Source organism: Vulpes lagopus, chromosome 11 (assembly GCF_018345385.1).
Source record: "Vulpes lagopus strain Blue_001 chromosome 11, ASM1834538v1, whole genome shotgun sequence".
In the NCBI taxonomy this organism is placed as follows: domain Eukaryota; kingdom Metazoa; phylum Chordata; class Mammalia; order Carnivora; family Canidae; genus Vulpes; species Vulpes lagopus.
The window spans coordinates 94601437-94617767 of NC_054834.1; the positions used below are offsets into that span (position 1 = coordinate 94601437).

General features: G+C 47.2%; 1 protein-coding gene across 4 annotated transcripts in view; it reads left to right on the plus strand.

Moving 5' to 3' along the window:
- Positions 1-6934, plus strand: part of MYO3B (myosin IIIB) — a 427577-nt gene extending 420643 nt beyond the window's left edge. For 2 of the 4 annotated variants that reach the window (XM_041773390.1, XM_041773391.1), the window contains exon 32: positions 5915-6934. In XM_041773390.1, coding sequence (XP_041629324.1) covers positions 5915-6270 — 356 coding nt within the window. In that variant the 3' untranslated portion in view covers positions 6271-6934. Of the gene's footprint in view, positions 1-5862 lie in introns of all 4 variants that reach the window. The other 2 variants (XM_041773393.1, XM_041773392.1) reach the window with 2 other exon arrangements.
- Positions 6935-16331: the final 9397 nt, after the last annotated feature.

Below are 16331 nucleotides of genomic sequence, written 5' to 3' on the forward strand. Positions count from 1 at the left end.
AATAAATAAATAAATAAATAAATAAATAAATAAATAAAATATTTTAAAAATAAAGACTGAGGGAGTTGCCCAGTTTTTTACAGCCCTGAACTAGGGTATTCAACTAGCTCCAAATTAATACCTGGCAAAACATGAGTTCCCAAGTAGAAAGAACTGTCCAGAGAGATTCCCCACTTGTACTAAAGAGGTACCTAGTTAGATATTCGTCCTCTCCAACAGTTGAATAGGGAAGATGGGGATCCCTGGGTGGCTCAGCAGTTTAGCGCCGCCTGCAGCCCAGGGCGTGATCCTGGAGTCCCAGGATCGAGTCCCACATTGGGCTCCCCCCATGGAGCCTGCTTCTCCCTCTGCCTGTGTCTCTGCCTCTCTCTCTCTCTGTGTCTCTCATGAATAAATAAATAATATCTTTTTAAAAGAAAAGAAAAGTATTAATTCAGAGGCAATTAGTAAACGCTTCTGCTTTATTCAAAACAATGCACAACAGACTAATGAATGGTAGGGGCAGCCAGGCCGTTTTGTGTGAAACATATGATTCTACTTTGCGCCCGCGCTCCAGTCGCAGAGCCTGCTGAATAGCTTAGGACGGTATATTATGTAGTGTTGACTGTTCCCTACATGTTGCTGTCATCAAAGTGAGTTAAACTTTTCTCGAAGTGGCAGTTCCACTCCCTGTCATCTCACCTCCTCCTTCCCCAACCCTAAATGGACAGAAGGACAGACAGAAGCAAACCTGCCCTTTGGCAGCCTGCCAGGGACTCATCCACAAGGAAGAAAAAGCTATAGTCAAATATCCTTAAAATATGCTGTATCATGAAAGCTTTCAGCGAAACAGGAAATAATAGATCAAGTGCATTCAAAGTATTTGCAAACTGTTTAATTGGGGAAAGGCAAGTCAAACCCTTCTCATCGCGGCCGTCGTTATCGGAAAGCCCACTTCAGTGATACTAAAGTTAATCCCAAATCCTGTTACAGGAAACTTATCCTTATTAAAGTAACATTAAGTGCTCCTTTTTTATTGATCTTCCCCTTCAGCTTAATGATAGAAACTTACTGATGTTTTAATAATAACCTCACAAGCTTTCTCTCATTTTCCTTTGCCTTGGTACTAAAAGATGCGGTGGAAACTAACTTAGCATAAACATTTTGCAGATGTCTTTAAAGGCCAGGGGGAGGTTAAAAAAAAAAAAAAAAGATTCAATTGAGCTGAGTGTTAACAAAGATGGCTGAAAAACTAAAAGATAAAAGAGAGGCTCCAGTGTGAACATCAAAGAATTGTTAATGACAAGAAATACCATTAGGGTTAGCATCTCTTTTGTTTCAACCCTTTCACACCTGCAATGTGTCGTGAGCTAAGCCTTTGTTCCAAAATCTGAATTACCTCCATTAGCATTTATAGAAAAATGGTTGCAAAACAAGGGAAACATACTTTTGGCATTCCCCTTTTGCTTGAAAAGTCAGAAATGAGGTATCTGTGGGTTTCCTTCTTGTGGCTGGGTGTAACTATACAGACTGTAGAGGTGTAAAGTCATGGGTTGCAAATAAGCTTGGTTGAAATGTGAGAATAGCTTTGTACCTAAAAAAGAGAGGTAATAGAAACAACATGGAGAAGCTACATAAGCAGCTCAGGCATTAGCAATAGCAAAATCAGAGCGTGAAATTCAGATTAGCCCTCCCCAGGCTGTGAGAGGAAGGGGGTATTGCGAGACTTGGCATGGCTAAAGGTGTAACCTGTTTTATTTGGCCCCTGAAAAATTTTAACAGATGGTGGGACCAGCTGTCTTTTTCAGCCATTTAATAAACTCTTCGGTGGTAACAGTTTGGAAAGTGGGGGTTTTTCGTTTTAGGCCAGAGGAGAAAATAAAGAAATCTGTCCCAAATTGTCTTTGCCAAGTAGTAAAGCCTGGAAACATTATGAAAAGTTAAAGGGGAAAAATCTAATCAGCTATATTATCGTCACTGTATCGTATAAGGGAACAGCAACCAAAACAAATTCCTCTCTGCCAAATTAGATGACTAACTACTGGCAAAATATATTTTGTTTTGGTGCCTTGTCTGTGATTGTGTCCTTATCTGGGATTTTAATTTCGATCTTTCAAAAAGAGATGCCTGGTTATCGTGTTTGAGGCTCATTGACAAATTAACAGCACTTTAAGGCAACTATCCATAGCTACAAAAAGAAGCAAACTAAACATTTATTAGAAGTTAGTACACATAAACAGTAAATACTTTGTTGTAATGAATGAAGAAGTAAATTCCTTCCAACTTACATAATTAGTCTGAAATGGCATACAACCCTCCTAATCGTGTCCTGTAAATTAGAGAGCCCAGCTCCAGACCTTGGGGAATGGGGAGGAAAAATGTTCATGTCAAGTTCCTTTCAGGACAAGACTTAAGAGATTTTGCTTTTGTGCCTAAAATATTTTGTGAAATTGGCATTTTTCCCTACCAGTGAAATAGCAACTCTCAATTAGGAGAGAGACAGAGTTTATTTACAAAACTTCTCCCGTGATTGGCCGCAAACACAATTCTTCTTGCAAATGTCGGGGATTGCTGGCTGAGGGACAGCCGCTTCCATTGACAAAGCTTCATTCTATTGATAAGCCTGTTATAGACCTGAGAGTGTTTGCATTAAATAAATAAAATTTTTACTAAAGATTTTATTTATTTATTCATGAGAGACACAGGCAGAAGGAGAAGCAGGCTCCATGCAGGGAGCCCGACGTGGGACTCGATCCCAGGACCCCAGGATCACACCCCAAGCAGAAGGGGGCGCTAAACCGACCAGCCACCCAGCCTGCCCAAATAAATTAATTAAACAAAGTATGTGCAAGTCTTCATTATATGTAGTAAATTTTGCTTAGCTTTCAGCTTGCCTATTTTGGGGACAGCTGGTGATGTGTGTCTTCTAAACAGAAAGGTGTACGTAATGGAGAAAGGAATAATACAGAGTAAGTCATCTGGAATAAGTTCAGTTATCAGTCTAGTCTCCAGAATTAACCGAATACCATTTCCCTAATTGCCCCTAATTTGTGAAGTGCCTTAGATAAGTTAGAGTTCTTCCTTGGAGTTAGAGTTCTTCCATTTTTCGCTAGTCTAACACCACACTGCCACTCGGTCAACGCATTTTTAATGAGCACCTACTTTGGGCCAGGCTCTGTGCCGGGAACTGGAGATACTGAGGTGAACACGAGAGACAACACTCCGGTGCTCTGAGAGCTTGTATAACCTCCAAACTTCGTCACTGTGTAAAGAGTGAGAAAAATGCTATAGACGTAAAGCCTTCCACTCCCAGAATGTTTAGGCTTGGTCTATCCAACTAAAAGAATATCTAAATGATGCAGATGAGTCTGATAATTAAATATAGGGGAGGAGGAAATTGCTCTCCGCTCTCAGTGGAAAGCCACTGAGGAAGGGAGATAGAAGCAATAGCGGGCTCTTTCCGGCAACCCTTAGCAAACCTCTTTGCATCATTTTTGTTTTCCAGTCACTGGTTTCACACCGATGTCATTAGCCCCTCACTGAAGTGTGATCTTCCCAGAAATCCTATGTATTATCCTTACACAATAGAGTGCTTTTCTAAATGATTAAGACAAAACAGTTTCAAGTGGGGAAAAAAATAAAGAAATGGAGCTTTAACTGATAGGAGCATTAACACTTTCTGAAAACTAGGTTGATGTCACGGCTAGAATGTGGATCATCTTGCTGACTAATTCCAGCACCTACCTCCAAAATTTCAACACCTTTATTTCTGTCTTATGAGCCACCTACAGGAAACACAGTCCATTTAAATACTGTCACCAATTCATCAGAGTCTCCAGAATGTAGAAATGTAGTTCACCATGAGTAAGGGAAAAGAATGAACAAATTCATGAATTTTACATGTGCAAGATAATTCATGTTTTTCTATAGGGTAGTATACTTTTATTTTTTTTTCAATAGGATCAGGTCAATAGGTGATAGGGGATTAGTGAACGACACGGGATCTGGGACTAGTGGCCATTTTTAAATGCCTAAAAGTCAGGATCCCTGTCAGTGAGGGGAGCATCCAGAGCTTGCTGCCGCGGCCATGGCCTTAGATACCTACTACCAGGGCCGACCATGTCACCTTCACAGCCACCAGGCAGGGCCCCAGCAGTGATCAGTGGAGCAGCCCATGGAAAAGCAGGTACCAAAGGCAGCAACCCCAGGAATAATCTCAGTGACACTCGAGTAGCAGTTGTGGTAACAAACTAAGTCCCCGATTTTATGCTGCTTCCGTAAAAGGTATTCCCATCAATAAATGCTATACTTGACATCTTTTTTTTTCTTTTTTTTAACTGAGACATCTCTCCTGAGATAGTGAACTGGAACATTCTTAGCAAAGACAAAGCAAAAGTTTATTCTAATGAAAAACCAGGAATGATGAAACAATTAAGCCCATTAAAAGGAATAAGAATAAATTGTGACCTCCAAATTTTCTTAGGATTGTCAAGAAACGTCACTAATTTCAGAATTCTCCAAATATCCAGAAATCTCTGGAATTAAAAACAAATGAAAATAGTGCAAGAACCCCTTATGTTTATAAAAGGCATTTTCTAAGAGGAAACATTTGTTTCTTTAATTATGATCAGTAACAGTTAAATTCTTAACATTTAAGGGGATAGTTTAACAAATTAGTGAACAAATTAGAAGTGCTCACAAAAACTAAACTATTTCCAGTTTAATTGTTACAATTAACAAAATTACAAACATCCAAAAGGGACGAACTACTTGACTGATAAATAGAACCCAGTGGCTTTCAGAATGTTTGAAGTCAAGAGCCTTGCCCTCTCGGGAAGTCACAGGTCTGTGCAGCGCCAAGGGGGGCCTCACCCCTTCCCGGCGCCCACCCCACCGGCGCCCGCACCTCCACTCAGCACCTCGCCTTCAGGCAGCTGAAGCTTCGTCTACCTAATCAACAGATGTGTACAACAGGATACCGTTTGCTGTCAGTAGAAAAGCCTCCTCTGCAAACTCTAGAAGGTCAGATGGGGATGCCTGGGTGGCTCAGTGGTTGAGCACCCGCCTTCAGCCCAGGGTGTCATCCTGGAGTCCTGGGATCGAGTCCCACGTCGGGCTCCCTGCATGGGGCCTGCTTCTCCCTCTGCCTGTGTCTCTGCCTCTCTCTCTCTCTGTGTCTCTCATGAATAAATAAAATCTTCTAAAAAAATACAGATACTTATTTTTAAAAAAATACAAGGTCAGGTGACCGGGAAGGACGGGGTCAACCAGTCCGAGGCGCAGTAAGCACACCTCTCCAAGTCGCGGCTGGGACCACCTGCATTTGAACCTGGTGGGGGGACCCGGTGCGTTCAGAGCCTCCTGCCTGCCAGTGGGAGCCCGCTGCCCGGAGATCTGTTTTTCTAGAAGGCAGGCGACTTGTGTCGGCGCCAGGGTACCACCTCCTGACCCACCAGAACTCCCATCCTTGCCGATTGTCTCCGAATTTGGCCTCGGCCACCATGATCCTCTGACCCCCACACCCAAGTGCTCTCCTGCTCTGCGGGCCGCGTTCACGGGGGAGAAACAGGCCGCGCAGCCACGCAGGTAATTCTTGGTAGTTGAGAGATGCCCACAGGTGCACCAGTCTCAGACGAGTTCATGCCATTTCTCTCTCAGGGGGCCGCTTTCTTACCAGGTCACTAGTTTGGGCCGCACATTCTACTGAAAATCTCTCATAGGAATAAAATCAACACACTGAACTTGAACTCCCAATAGAAAACTAGAGCAAGAGGCCTCAGAACTCCTTTCCTTCTGGCATTCTCTCTTCTTTGACTGAAGTAAAAACTCCTAAAGAAAAGGTAATGTCCAGGGCACTGCTTTTTTTTATTTCCTTTCTGACAGCAGGATCCAGAACCTAAAACTTGGCATTATATCCCTCTCTTGACCATAAAAGGGATGCCCCATCGTGGCAGATGGAAGGAGCCCGTGAACGTGACGGCAGCCGTGAATGTTGCTGGATTCACCTCCCCGGGGCCCAGAACTTGCCGTTTGTCTGCAGCACAGAGGACAGCGGGGTCCCCTCGGCCTGCCCGGCCCGGCCTCAGCCCTGCAGGGGCCGCTGGCTCCGGGAGGAGCGGTTCCCCCTCGGCCTCCCCTTGCGGGGCTGCGGGTCCTCACCCGGGGCGCCCACCGCAGGATGGCTCTGGCTCTCGGCCGTGCCAGCTGGACTCTACCCCCAACTCCCACCACGTGGCCGCGAGACCCCCATCACCCGGGAGCACCCTCGGGCCCCCTGAGCCAACCGGTTAGGTGGAGGCCGCGGGCTCCTGCGAGGCCACCGGACCAGGCCTGCCCGGGGGTGGAAGGGTGAGCGCGGCCGAGACCGCAAACGGTCTTCTTCGGGAAGCCTGGCCAGCACCGTTAGCCACACGGCTTGGATTTTGATGGTCACGACAATCCTGCCTTCTCGTTGTATTTATGTGTTTTTTGAATTTTTAATTAACATTGATTTTATGCGTTGTTCTAAGCCTTTTACATTCATGAACTGTCTTAATGATCAGAACCCTGTAAGGCGGTACTGGTACTGCCTCCTGCTGCACATGAGAAAACGAGGCTCAGAGAGGCCAAGTAGTCAGGGCTCAGGTGGAGGCCGCACTGGGATGCACACCCAGGGCCTGGGCTCCGGAACTGGCCCAGGCTACCCCCTCCCCCGACCCCCCTCACTGCCTCCTGACCCGGGGCTGCGACATTGCCTGATGGCTCGAGTCACCCAGCATGGCCCTCCCTCTCTAACCCGAAGCCCGCGCCTTCCGTTCTGATGGCCTCTCTTGTCCGCATCACCCAGCCAGTCGTGTGTAGCGGAGGGCCCCCAGCGAGCCCCGTCTAGCCCGGCGACTCCCAGCGGGGGGCGGGTGACCAACTCAAGGCTCTGCCTTCTGCTCCAGCTTCCTTGGCCTCCGCCACCCTAAGGAGATGGGGACCTTGCCGGGGACCCGGCCGGGGGCAGGTCCTCTCCTGCCCTCGCAACAACAGAACCCTTGGTTCGTTTATTTGTACTTTCATTCAACATGTATTTCATGAGGGACAGACTGACAGACATGACGCTGGGCCCTGGAGATTTGACAGGTGAGCAAGACCGACTCCAAGGAGCCACCACGGAGTCCGAAGTGCTCATCCGGTAGAGGCTGCACTTGGAGGCAGGGGCGACATCCCGCAGAAGGTGTCATCAGAGAGATGGGGGAGCTAGGGTGTCGTCGAGGGCGCTGGGTGCCTCACTTGGTTAAGCGGCTACCTTCGGCTCAGGCCATGATCCCGGGTCCTGAGATCGAGTCCCACATCCGGCTCCCTGCTCAGCAGAGGATCTGCTTGTCCCTCTCCCTCCGCCTGCTGCTCCCCCTGCTTGTGCGCACTCTCTCTCTCAAATAAATAAAATCTTAACCAAAAGAGAAAAAAAAGTGAGGGTGTTAGGGAGCTCTGTGGGGGGCAGGAGCCAGTGGGCAGGGCTCGGGAGGAGGTGCCACGGCTGTCACCCCAGCACAAGCAGAAGGTCCACAGCAGGAGGAGGCAGGCCAAGTTCAGAGGCTTGCCTGTGGGATGAGAGGGGGCGCTGCGGTCGCCCTCGAGCTTTAAGCCAGGAGCTCCTGTGACCCACGTTCACTTCCTGGGAACGGTAAGTGCTGACATTTATGGAGCTAGGAACATGTTCTAAGCCTCTTCACGAATTATCCTTGAATTTTATTTATCTTAGTCAGCTTTGGCTCCGTAACAGCATATGAGTGAGCTTGATTTCTCACAGCTCTGGAGGCCGAGCAAGTGAGATCAAGGGGCCGCCCAGTCTGTTCCCGTGGGAACTCTCCTGGCTTGCAGAGGGCTGCAGTCAAGCGCTATCCCCCCAAGGCAGGCAAGGGGGGAGCAGCTCTCTGGTCTCCTCTTCCGGGAGCACCAGTCCCATGGCGGGGCTCCACCCTCACAACCTCACCTCCCCAAGGCCTCACGCCAGAGCATCACGTTGGGGTTAGCGCTTCAACAGATGACCTGGGAGGTACACAAACATACCCCCTGCGTGCTCACACCACTGGCAGCTGGGAGTTACTGTCCCACTTCATAAATGTGCGGGTGAGACAGAAGTCAAGCCCTCGCGCGGCGGGGCCAGAGTGCGAGTCCAGGCGGTGACACCAGCCCGCGCGCTCTTACTCTTCTAGACTCCTAGCTTCACAAAATCCTGTCTGTACATGAATTTTATAGCAGGCTTATTTGAAATAATCAAAATCTGGACACAACCAACATGTCATTTAAGAAGTGAGCAGATAGGGGCGCCTGAGTGGCTCAATCGTTAAGCATCTGCCTTCAGCTCAGGTCATGATTATGGGGTCCAGGGATCGAGCCCCACATTTGTCCTCCCTGCCCGGTGGGGAGCCTGCCTCTCCCTCTCCCTCTGCTTCCTCCCACTGCTTGTGCTCTCACACTCTCTCTGTCAAGTAAACAAATAAAATCTTTAAAAAGAAGATGTGAATGGTTCAGTGCAGCTACATCCATGCAGTGGAACACTACTCAGCCATAAACAGGAGCCACCTGCGGATAATGTGCAACAGCTTGAACAGCTCTCAAGGGCGTTATGCTGAGCGCATGAGGCCAATATCAGAAGGTGACGCATTGTGCAATTCCATTTATATAACACTCGCAAAATGACGAAATTAGAAAGCTGAGGAGCAGATTGGTGGTTGCCAGGGGTTGGGGAGGGCCCAGCACAGGGACCAGGCTGGGCTATGCCGGTGGCAGGAAGGAGGTTGCGATGATGAAATAGGTGTGTATCTTGATTATCGTAAGGGGTCACACAAATCTACGCATGTGACACAGTGACGTAGAACGACTCTCACACATCCAGCGCCGGTTCCCTGGGTTTATGCACTATGGTTATGTAGTCGTCAGGAAAATTGGATGAAGGCCAATGGGACATCGCTGTGCTATTTTTGCAACTTCCTATTCACCTGTAATCATTTCAAAATAAAGGCTTTTCTGAAATGCCAATGGCTGAGCCCCACGGATTCTGACTTCATTAGTCCTGGGTGCAGCCCACGTCTCCATATGTTGGGAAACTTTCCAGAGGATTCTCACCTGCAGCCAGAGGTGAGCACCTCCCAGCCCGAATCCTACAACCAGAGGCGTTCTCTTAGCAGAGATGCCGCCTTCAAGAGCCCCCAGAAGAACGTAGGAGGAAGCGGATGAGATCCCCTGGCTGTCCCCCAACAGAGGCCGTGTCCCCGAGAGACCAGGGCACCAGGTGAATCAGATCCGCTGGATTATGGGGAGAGGGAAGGGCGTCAGGGAGCAGAGGGAATGAGTGGCAGCAGCACGAACCCGCAGTTCTGGCTGGCTGGGCTCCTTGCGGGTGTTCCTTCTGGAAGTCTGAGCCCAGATGCCCGCAGACGGGCCTGCGCCCCAGCGACCAGGTAGGGGCTCAGGGCCCCGTCTATGCAATCCTTCCCCACCGCCTCCTAGCAGGGGGCGCCGGGGCCCGGCTGGGAGCCCGGGTCCACAGGTGGCCCGCCGTCCCTGGGACAGGGGCTCGGGGAAAGGTGCCCAGCGCCCCGGAGCGTTTTCGAAGGGGTCATGGGCTTGGTGCAGACCAAGCGCAGGGCAAGAAGTCCGGGACTTGTGCTTGGCAGCTGGCAGGTGGGGGCCCGCTGAAGTCCCCAAACCTCCAGCTGGGTGTCAGCCGGAGGAAGGAAACAGGAGCTGAGCCCGAGGCTAGAGGGGGGCCACGTGCGCCCCTCGGAGCTCAGGGGCCACCCACTGAGCCCCGCAGGAAGGAGCCCCGGGAGGCAGGTTAGGGGTAGGTGCCAGGCGCGCTGGCTGCGGTGGGCAAGGGGGGGAGGCGGGGGGACCCCCAGGGCCAGGCCGAGTCCCAAAGAGCCGCTCTGTTCCCTTCAACACTGTTGTCCTCCAGCTCACCTATTACTGTGAATAACTTGCTAATTTTGGCCATAAAAACAAGTTCCTAGACTATCTCCAGTAATGTGCCTTTTTATGTGGAGCAGGGGAGTATTTTCCTGCCTCCTCTCTGTTTGATATGGAAATGAGCCTGGTGGCTTTATAGCCAGCCCGCAGGTAGAGCTTGGGACAGACCGGACTGCGACCCCAACCCGAAGGTGGCTTCTGCCCCCGCCCGCAAGTCTTTGAAGAATTAGTGCTTAGAAAACAAAGGCTCGGAAAGTAAATGAACATGGAATTACAGCTGTCAGGGGCGCGCGGAGCGCGGGCTCGGTGTCCACAAACACTCGCTACCTAACACGGCCCGATCCCGCTATTTATGAATCGCCTGGGACAAAGCTTCCTTGTGAAAGGAATAACTGGGTTGAAAAGTAAAATCTTCACAGAGTCTGTGAGCTTCTGGGCTCACAGTCTCCTGTTCTGGTCAAGGCAGATCTGCCCCCTGAATCCCCAGGCCCGCAGCTTCTGCGGGCTAATGAGGACACGGGGGTCCCTACTTGGGGCCTCCCCTTTCTGTTCACCACTGATTTGGCCCTTTCTAGAAATCCCCAGCGGCTCCCCATTCCCAAGCAAGAAACTTTTTTTTTTAAGATTTTATTTATTTATGAGAGACATACAGAGAGACGCAGAGGGAGAAGCAGGAGAGCCAGATGTGGGACTCGATCCCGGGACCCCAAGATCAGGCCCTGGGCTGAAGGCGGCGCTAAACTGCTGAGCCACTCAGGGATCCCAAGAAAACCTGATGAAATCACTTGCAGTTCTTGAAGGGTTCGTTGTTGTACTTTAACGAGCAGAGTGTCAATCGCTGTGTTCCCTAATTAGGCATCTGCAATCTAGGACCTAGAGCCTTGATTCTGTCTTCAGGCGCTTTGAGCACACGCACCCAGGGGTGTGGGGGTGCAGGGGGACAATAGCCGACCTCATGATTTGTCACTAAACTTAGATGATTGGAGGAGGTGGGCCTGAGGTGAACTTGATTTAGATGCTCTAGGGCAGTGGGATTTGTCTTTATTCACTAGCTTTTTTTTTTTTTTTTTTTTTAATTCATGAGAGACACAGAGAGGCAAAGACACAGGCAGAGGGAGAAGCAGGCTCCCTGCAGGGAGCCCATTTCTGGACTTGATTCCAGAACTCCAGGATCACACCCTGAACCAAAGGCAGACCTCAACCACTGAGCCCCCCAGGCGCCCCTATTCACTAGCTTCTTTAAGGTCTGGGTCCCTCCGGTCTCTAGGTTCCCATCCAGCTCCTCCCCTCCCCCCACCCTTCCCCCCATTCCACTGCCCCCTCCCCCAATCAGTCTTCCCTCTCCCTCTTCTCCCCCATCCCCTGCTCATGCCCCAACCCCTTCCTGCGCCTCTGCCCCACATTCCCAGGAGCTTGCTTTCTTTTCCAGCATAGTCGATGCTCTTCTCCCTTCTACCTAATGCTATTTTAAACCCCTTCACTTTTCTTTTAGACTGTCCTGGAACGCAGCCCCTTATCTCCTGTGGTGGAAGGAGTGCTTGGTGCTGCAAGTGCACAGAGCCCGAGCTCTGGCCAGGTCTGCTAGGCTAAGCCGCAGGGTGACCTTGCAGGAGTCACTTCTCTAGGCCTCAGCTCTCACGCCTGTAAAATAATAGATTGGATTTCAAGGCCAATCCCTCTCTTAAAATTTAATGACCTTATCTACCTTCAGACACAAGTTTTCTTTAGAAAAAAAAAAGGTTACTGCAGCAGACTAAAAAAGCAGGAAAATCTGGCATATGCTACGACATAGAGGAATCTTGGGAACAATAAGCTAAGTGAAAGAAGCCAGTCCCAGAAAGGCAATATTGTATGATCCTGCTTACATGAAATATCTAGAGTAGGCAAGCTCAGAAATAAGAAGTAGAATGGTGGGGGCAGCTGGGTGGCTCAGCAGTTGAGCATCTATCTGCCTTCCAGTCAGGTGGGGATGCCAGGGTCCTGGGATCGAGCCTCTCAGGGTCCTGCTTCCCACTCAGCGGGGAGCCTGCTTCTCCCTCTGCTTCTCCCTCTGCTTCTCCCTTGCTTCTCCCTCTGCTCCTCCCTCTGCTCCTCCCTCTGCTCCTGTGCATGTAGGTGCGCTCTCTCTCTCTCCCTCTCAAATAAATAAGTAAAATCTTAAAATAAAAAAAAAAAAAGAACAAGAAGAAGTAGTAGAATGGTGGTTGCCAAAGGCTAGAGGCATGGAGAGTTGTTGAAGGTGTCCAGGATTTCGGTTTTGCATGATGAGAAAGTTCAGGAGATTGGCTGCACAACAATGTGAATGTGCTTAACACTACTGAAGTGTACACTTGGAAATGATTAAGATGATCAATTGAATGTGTTTTTGTCACAACTGAAACAAACCAAAAACAACTTCTCAGATTTAATGTAGCCCCCCAAAAGTGTTCTTATTCTGTATTGGAAAAACCAGAAAGAAAAGTAGAAGCAAAAAAATAAATAAATATAAATCCCTTAATTCAGGAGTGAAAAAAATGAGGCCCAGAGTAGTCAAGGCCCTTTGTCCAGGGTCCCAGAGCTATGCCCAAGTGCATGCCAAGGGGCTGGACTTCTTACTCTTTTGTAACCAAAACAGAAAAATTAAAGAACTCTATGTTTCCTTACACTGCTTTTAGAAGAACATGGTATTATCTCTTTGTGTTATGCCAAGAGAGCAGAGAAATAATATTTTTGTCAATTATTAGTTAGGTTAATAGAGAACAAATTACAGAGGTATTTTATATAGTTCTTCATTTTAGAATTAAATTTAAGCCAGCAAATTCTTAAAATTTGGTGAAGTTTGAAGAGTGATATTGCCATTATGACAAATAACATAGAACATTATTAAAACCCTCTCCTGGTGCTAGAATGGAGTCCAGGGCACCACCCACTCAGCAGAGGCTCCCTGGGGAAGGAGACAGTGCCCTCCCCAGCAGGAGAGAGGGCTGGGGGTGGGTGACCTTCCTAACATGGGCACACTGAGACGACCCAGGCTGGACTTTCTGCTTTGCCTCTGCCCCAAAGGCATCTGCAGTGCTTCATGATAATGCGGAGACCTGAGGGCACCGTCCTAAAATATCAAGAGAAATTAATACTTCCTGCATCTTAAAAACCCATCCTAACTAAACAAGCATAAACTATTGTTATTATGGGTGAAATAATAATTATTCTAAAGGGACACTGAGGGATCCCTGGGTGGCGCAGCGGTTTGGCGCCTGCCTTTGGCCCAGGGTGCGATCCTGGAGACCCGGGATCGAATCCCACGTCAGGCTCCCGGTGCATGGAGCCTGCTTCTCCCTCTGCCTGTGACTCTGCCCCTCTCTCTCTCTCTGTGACTATCATAAATAAATAAATAAATAAATAAATAAATAAATAAATAAATAAATAAATAAAGGGACACTGAGTTAGGAGAGTGGCCCAAAGGTACTCAAAAGTCACTGAATCCAAAACCAGGCAACAATGCCCTAATTTTCATCATCTATCCCTGAAACAGGTAAAAAAAAAATCCCATTTATTACTGTCAGATAAAAGTAGTTATTGAGTAACTGAAAAAGTGCTTCTGGTACAGAATCCAGGTTTTATATTTAAAATAGAATGTTTAGATTAAGTAAATATTAACTTCAAAAATGTCCCAAGTTTAGTAGGGGTTCGCTCTGTGGTTATGAGTGAGGGGAAATAATAAACCCTGTTGACATGGACACATAGCGCCACACATAAACATCATCAAAGCTCACCTTTTACAGGCCTTGCAGAAGGCTGTGTTCGTGAGCGCAGCGAATCTAGCACATGCCTAATGACCATCCAAGTAGAAAATGTAGCTGGTTAGATTTAAATTTTTTCTCTCTCGGGCATTTCTCTAGCTCGTTCGATATAGTGCACTACTCTTAATCTTGGGGTTGTGAGTTTGAGCCCCATGCTGGGTGTAAAGATTACTCTAAAAAATTTCTCCCTCCCTCTTTCTGTATCTATACACACACACACACACACACACACACACACACACTAAAGTAGTCTTACTTATCACAAAGTGTGTAATATTAGAGTTTTATGTATTTTATTTGTATGAACTGAATGATATGGGGACTAGTCATAACTTTTCCTTAAGCTGAGTGGAATTTCATCAGTTGATAGTTATTCCCATGTCCTCCTTGGCCAGAGAAAGAACAGTGAGAAGGAAATCCCTCATTGGATTGATGGTGTGTAGAGCTGGCAAATAGATTAAGATGTCATGAGGAGGGGATCCCTGGGTGACTCAGCAGTTTAGCACCTGCCTTTGGCTCAGGGCATGATCCTGGAGTCCTGGGATCGAGTCCCACATCAGGCTCCCTGCATGGAGCCTGCTTCTCCCTCTGCCTGTGTCTCTGCCTCTCTCTCTCTCTCTCTCTCTGTGTGTGTCTCTCATGAATAAATAAATAAAAAATCTTAAAAAATAAAGTCATGAGACAGAAAACTAGGCCTAGTTTGAGATAAAACACACACACACACATACACACACACACACACACACTACACACTACACACTACACACTCCAAAATAATTAGATCCCTAAAAGAATTAGCTGCTAGAAAGAAGCAGAAAAGGCTATGCTGGGATACCCTTCCCAAAAAAACCTTCCTACTGCCAAATCATTTATCATCTGAAAAATCATTTTCCAAGGAAATGATATGTTGGTGAAGATACGCTATTTGTGTTGTTTGTTGAATATTTTACTGAAAAAGATCCTAAGAGATCATTTGACCCAAGCCCCTTAATAGAAAGAGATTCATCATTGCTTCCTTGCAACTCAGGAAATGATTGAGCCACCTACCATATGGGGCACCAGGAGAGTAGAAAACCAAGATGCATTGTAATTTTATGGTAGTAGATTGCATGAGTTTCAAAACACTCAAATCAAAATTGCCAAAGCTTTAATTTAAGATTCTGTGGGGAAGGAGAGATTAATTAGAAAAGGAAATGCTAATGAGATTTCTCAGAGTAGCGCTGTCCAATGGGCTGTGGCGACTGAGCACTAAAATGTGGCCAGTAATAAATAAATAAGTAAATAAGTAAATAAGTAAATAAATAAATAAATAAATAAATAAATAAATAAAAATAAATGTGGCCAGCAAGACTGAGGAAGTTGCCATTTAATCTGCAGAAGTTGAAATGTGACTAGCGCCATGGGGCTACTGGCTACCACACTGGACAGCACGGTCTTAGAGGATGTGAGATCAAAGCTGGGCCTCAAGAAAGGATAGGTAGGAGTTTGAGGGAGAAAATACAGATTCTAAGTAAAACCAGTGCTCATGACCGTTCACAGAGATACAAAAGCTTCAGGCGTGGCCATGTGAAGACAGAATACGTGCTAAGACTGGAATGAAAGGTAGTTTGTGGGTTAAAGTGGAAGCTAAAGTAGGAAGATTAAAAACTATGCTGCATCTTGAATGCCAGCCTGGAAAACATACAATTAATTCTATACTTGATGGGGAGACATTTAAGGCTTTTGAATCCAGCAAAAATATAAAGTGCTCCATGTCTTAGAAAAGTAATCGTCAGATTACATTACAGAGCCATATGGATTTGAAGGCTCCTTTGGTTACCTATTGCTGAATAGCAAACTACCCTACATGAAGCGGAGTAAGACAACAGTCATTTCATTGTGTTCAAGGATATTCTAGGTCAAGAATTGGACAGAACCCAGAGAGGATGGCTCATCTATGCTCCATGATTTTCTGGCACCTCAGCTGGGGTAGCTCAAACAGCTGAGGGATGGAATCACCTGCAGGCTTCTTCACTCACATGTCAGCTTCTGGGCTAGGATGACTGGACGGCTGGCTTCAGCTGGGACTATTGACCAGAGAACTTACAGGTCACCTCTTAATATGGTTGGGCTTCTCACAGCTGGGTGGTTCCAAGAGGCAGTATTTTAAGACAGGGTAGTGGCAACTGGAGAGTGAGCATTCCAAGAGAACCAAGTAGAAAAGCCCATTGGCCTTTACTGACCTAGCCTTAGTAGTTACTTCTGCTGCATTCTGTTGAGTCTAAGCAAGTCATTAAGGCTAGTCAGTTTGTAGGACAAGAGATCTCGTTGGGATCATCTCTGGAAAATATAGTCTGCCATGAAAATACATTCTACGGTCACAAGGACCATGTAATGGGAATTAAAGATAATGAAAGCTTCAGCCAGGAAAATGGAAGTGGGAAAAGGAAAGAGAAGTAAGAATTGGTTAATAGCACGGAAACAGAACTAGCAATGTTGAAGTGGGGAGGAAGGAAGGAGGAAGGCCAGGGGGGTTTGGACCTAGACCGATTCAAAAATCACAAATCAGAAATCTTGGTAAGATGTGTTGGTTTGAAAATTGGGAAGAGAGGTTGTTTCCTGGGGATATATTTATTTTGGAGATTCGATGGGACA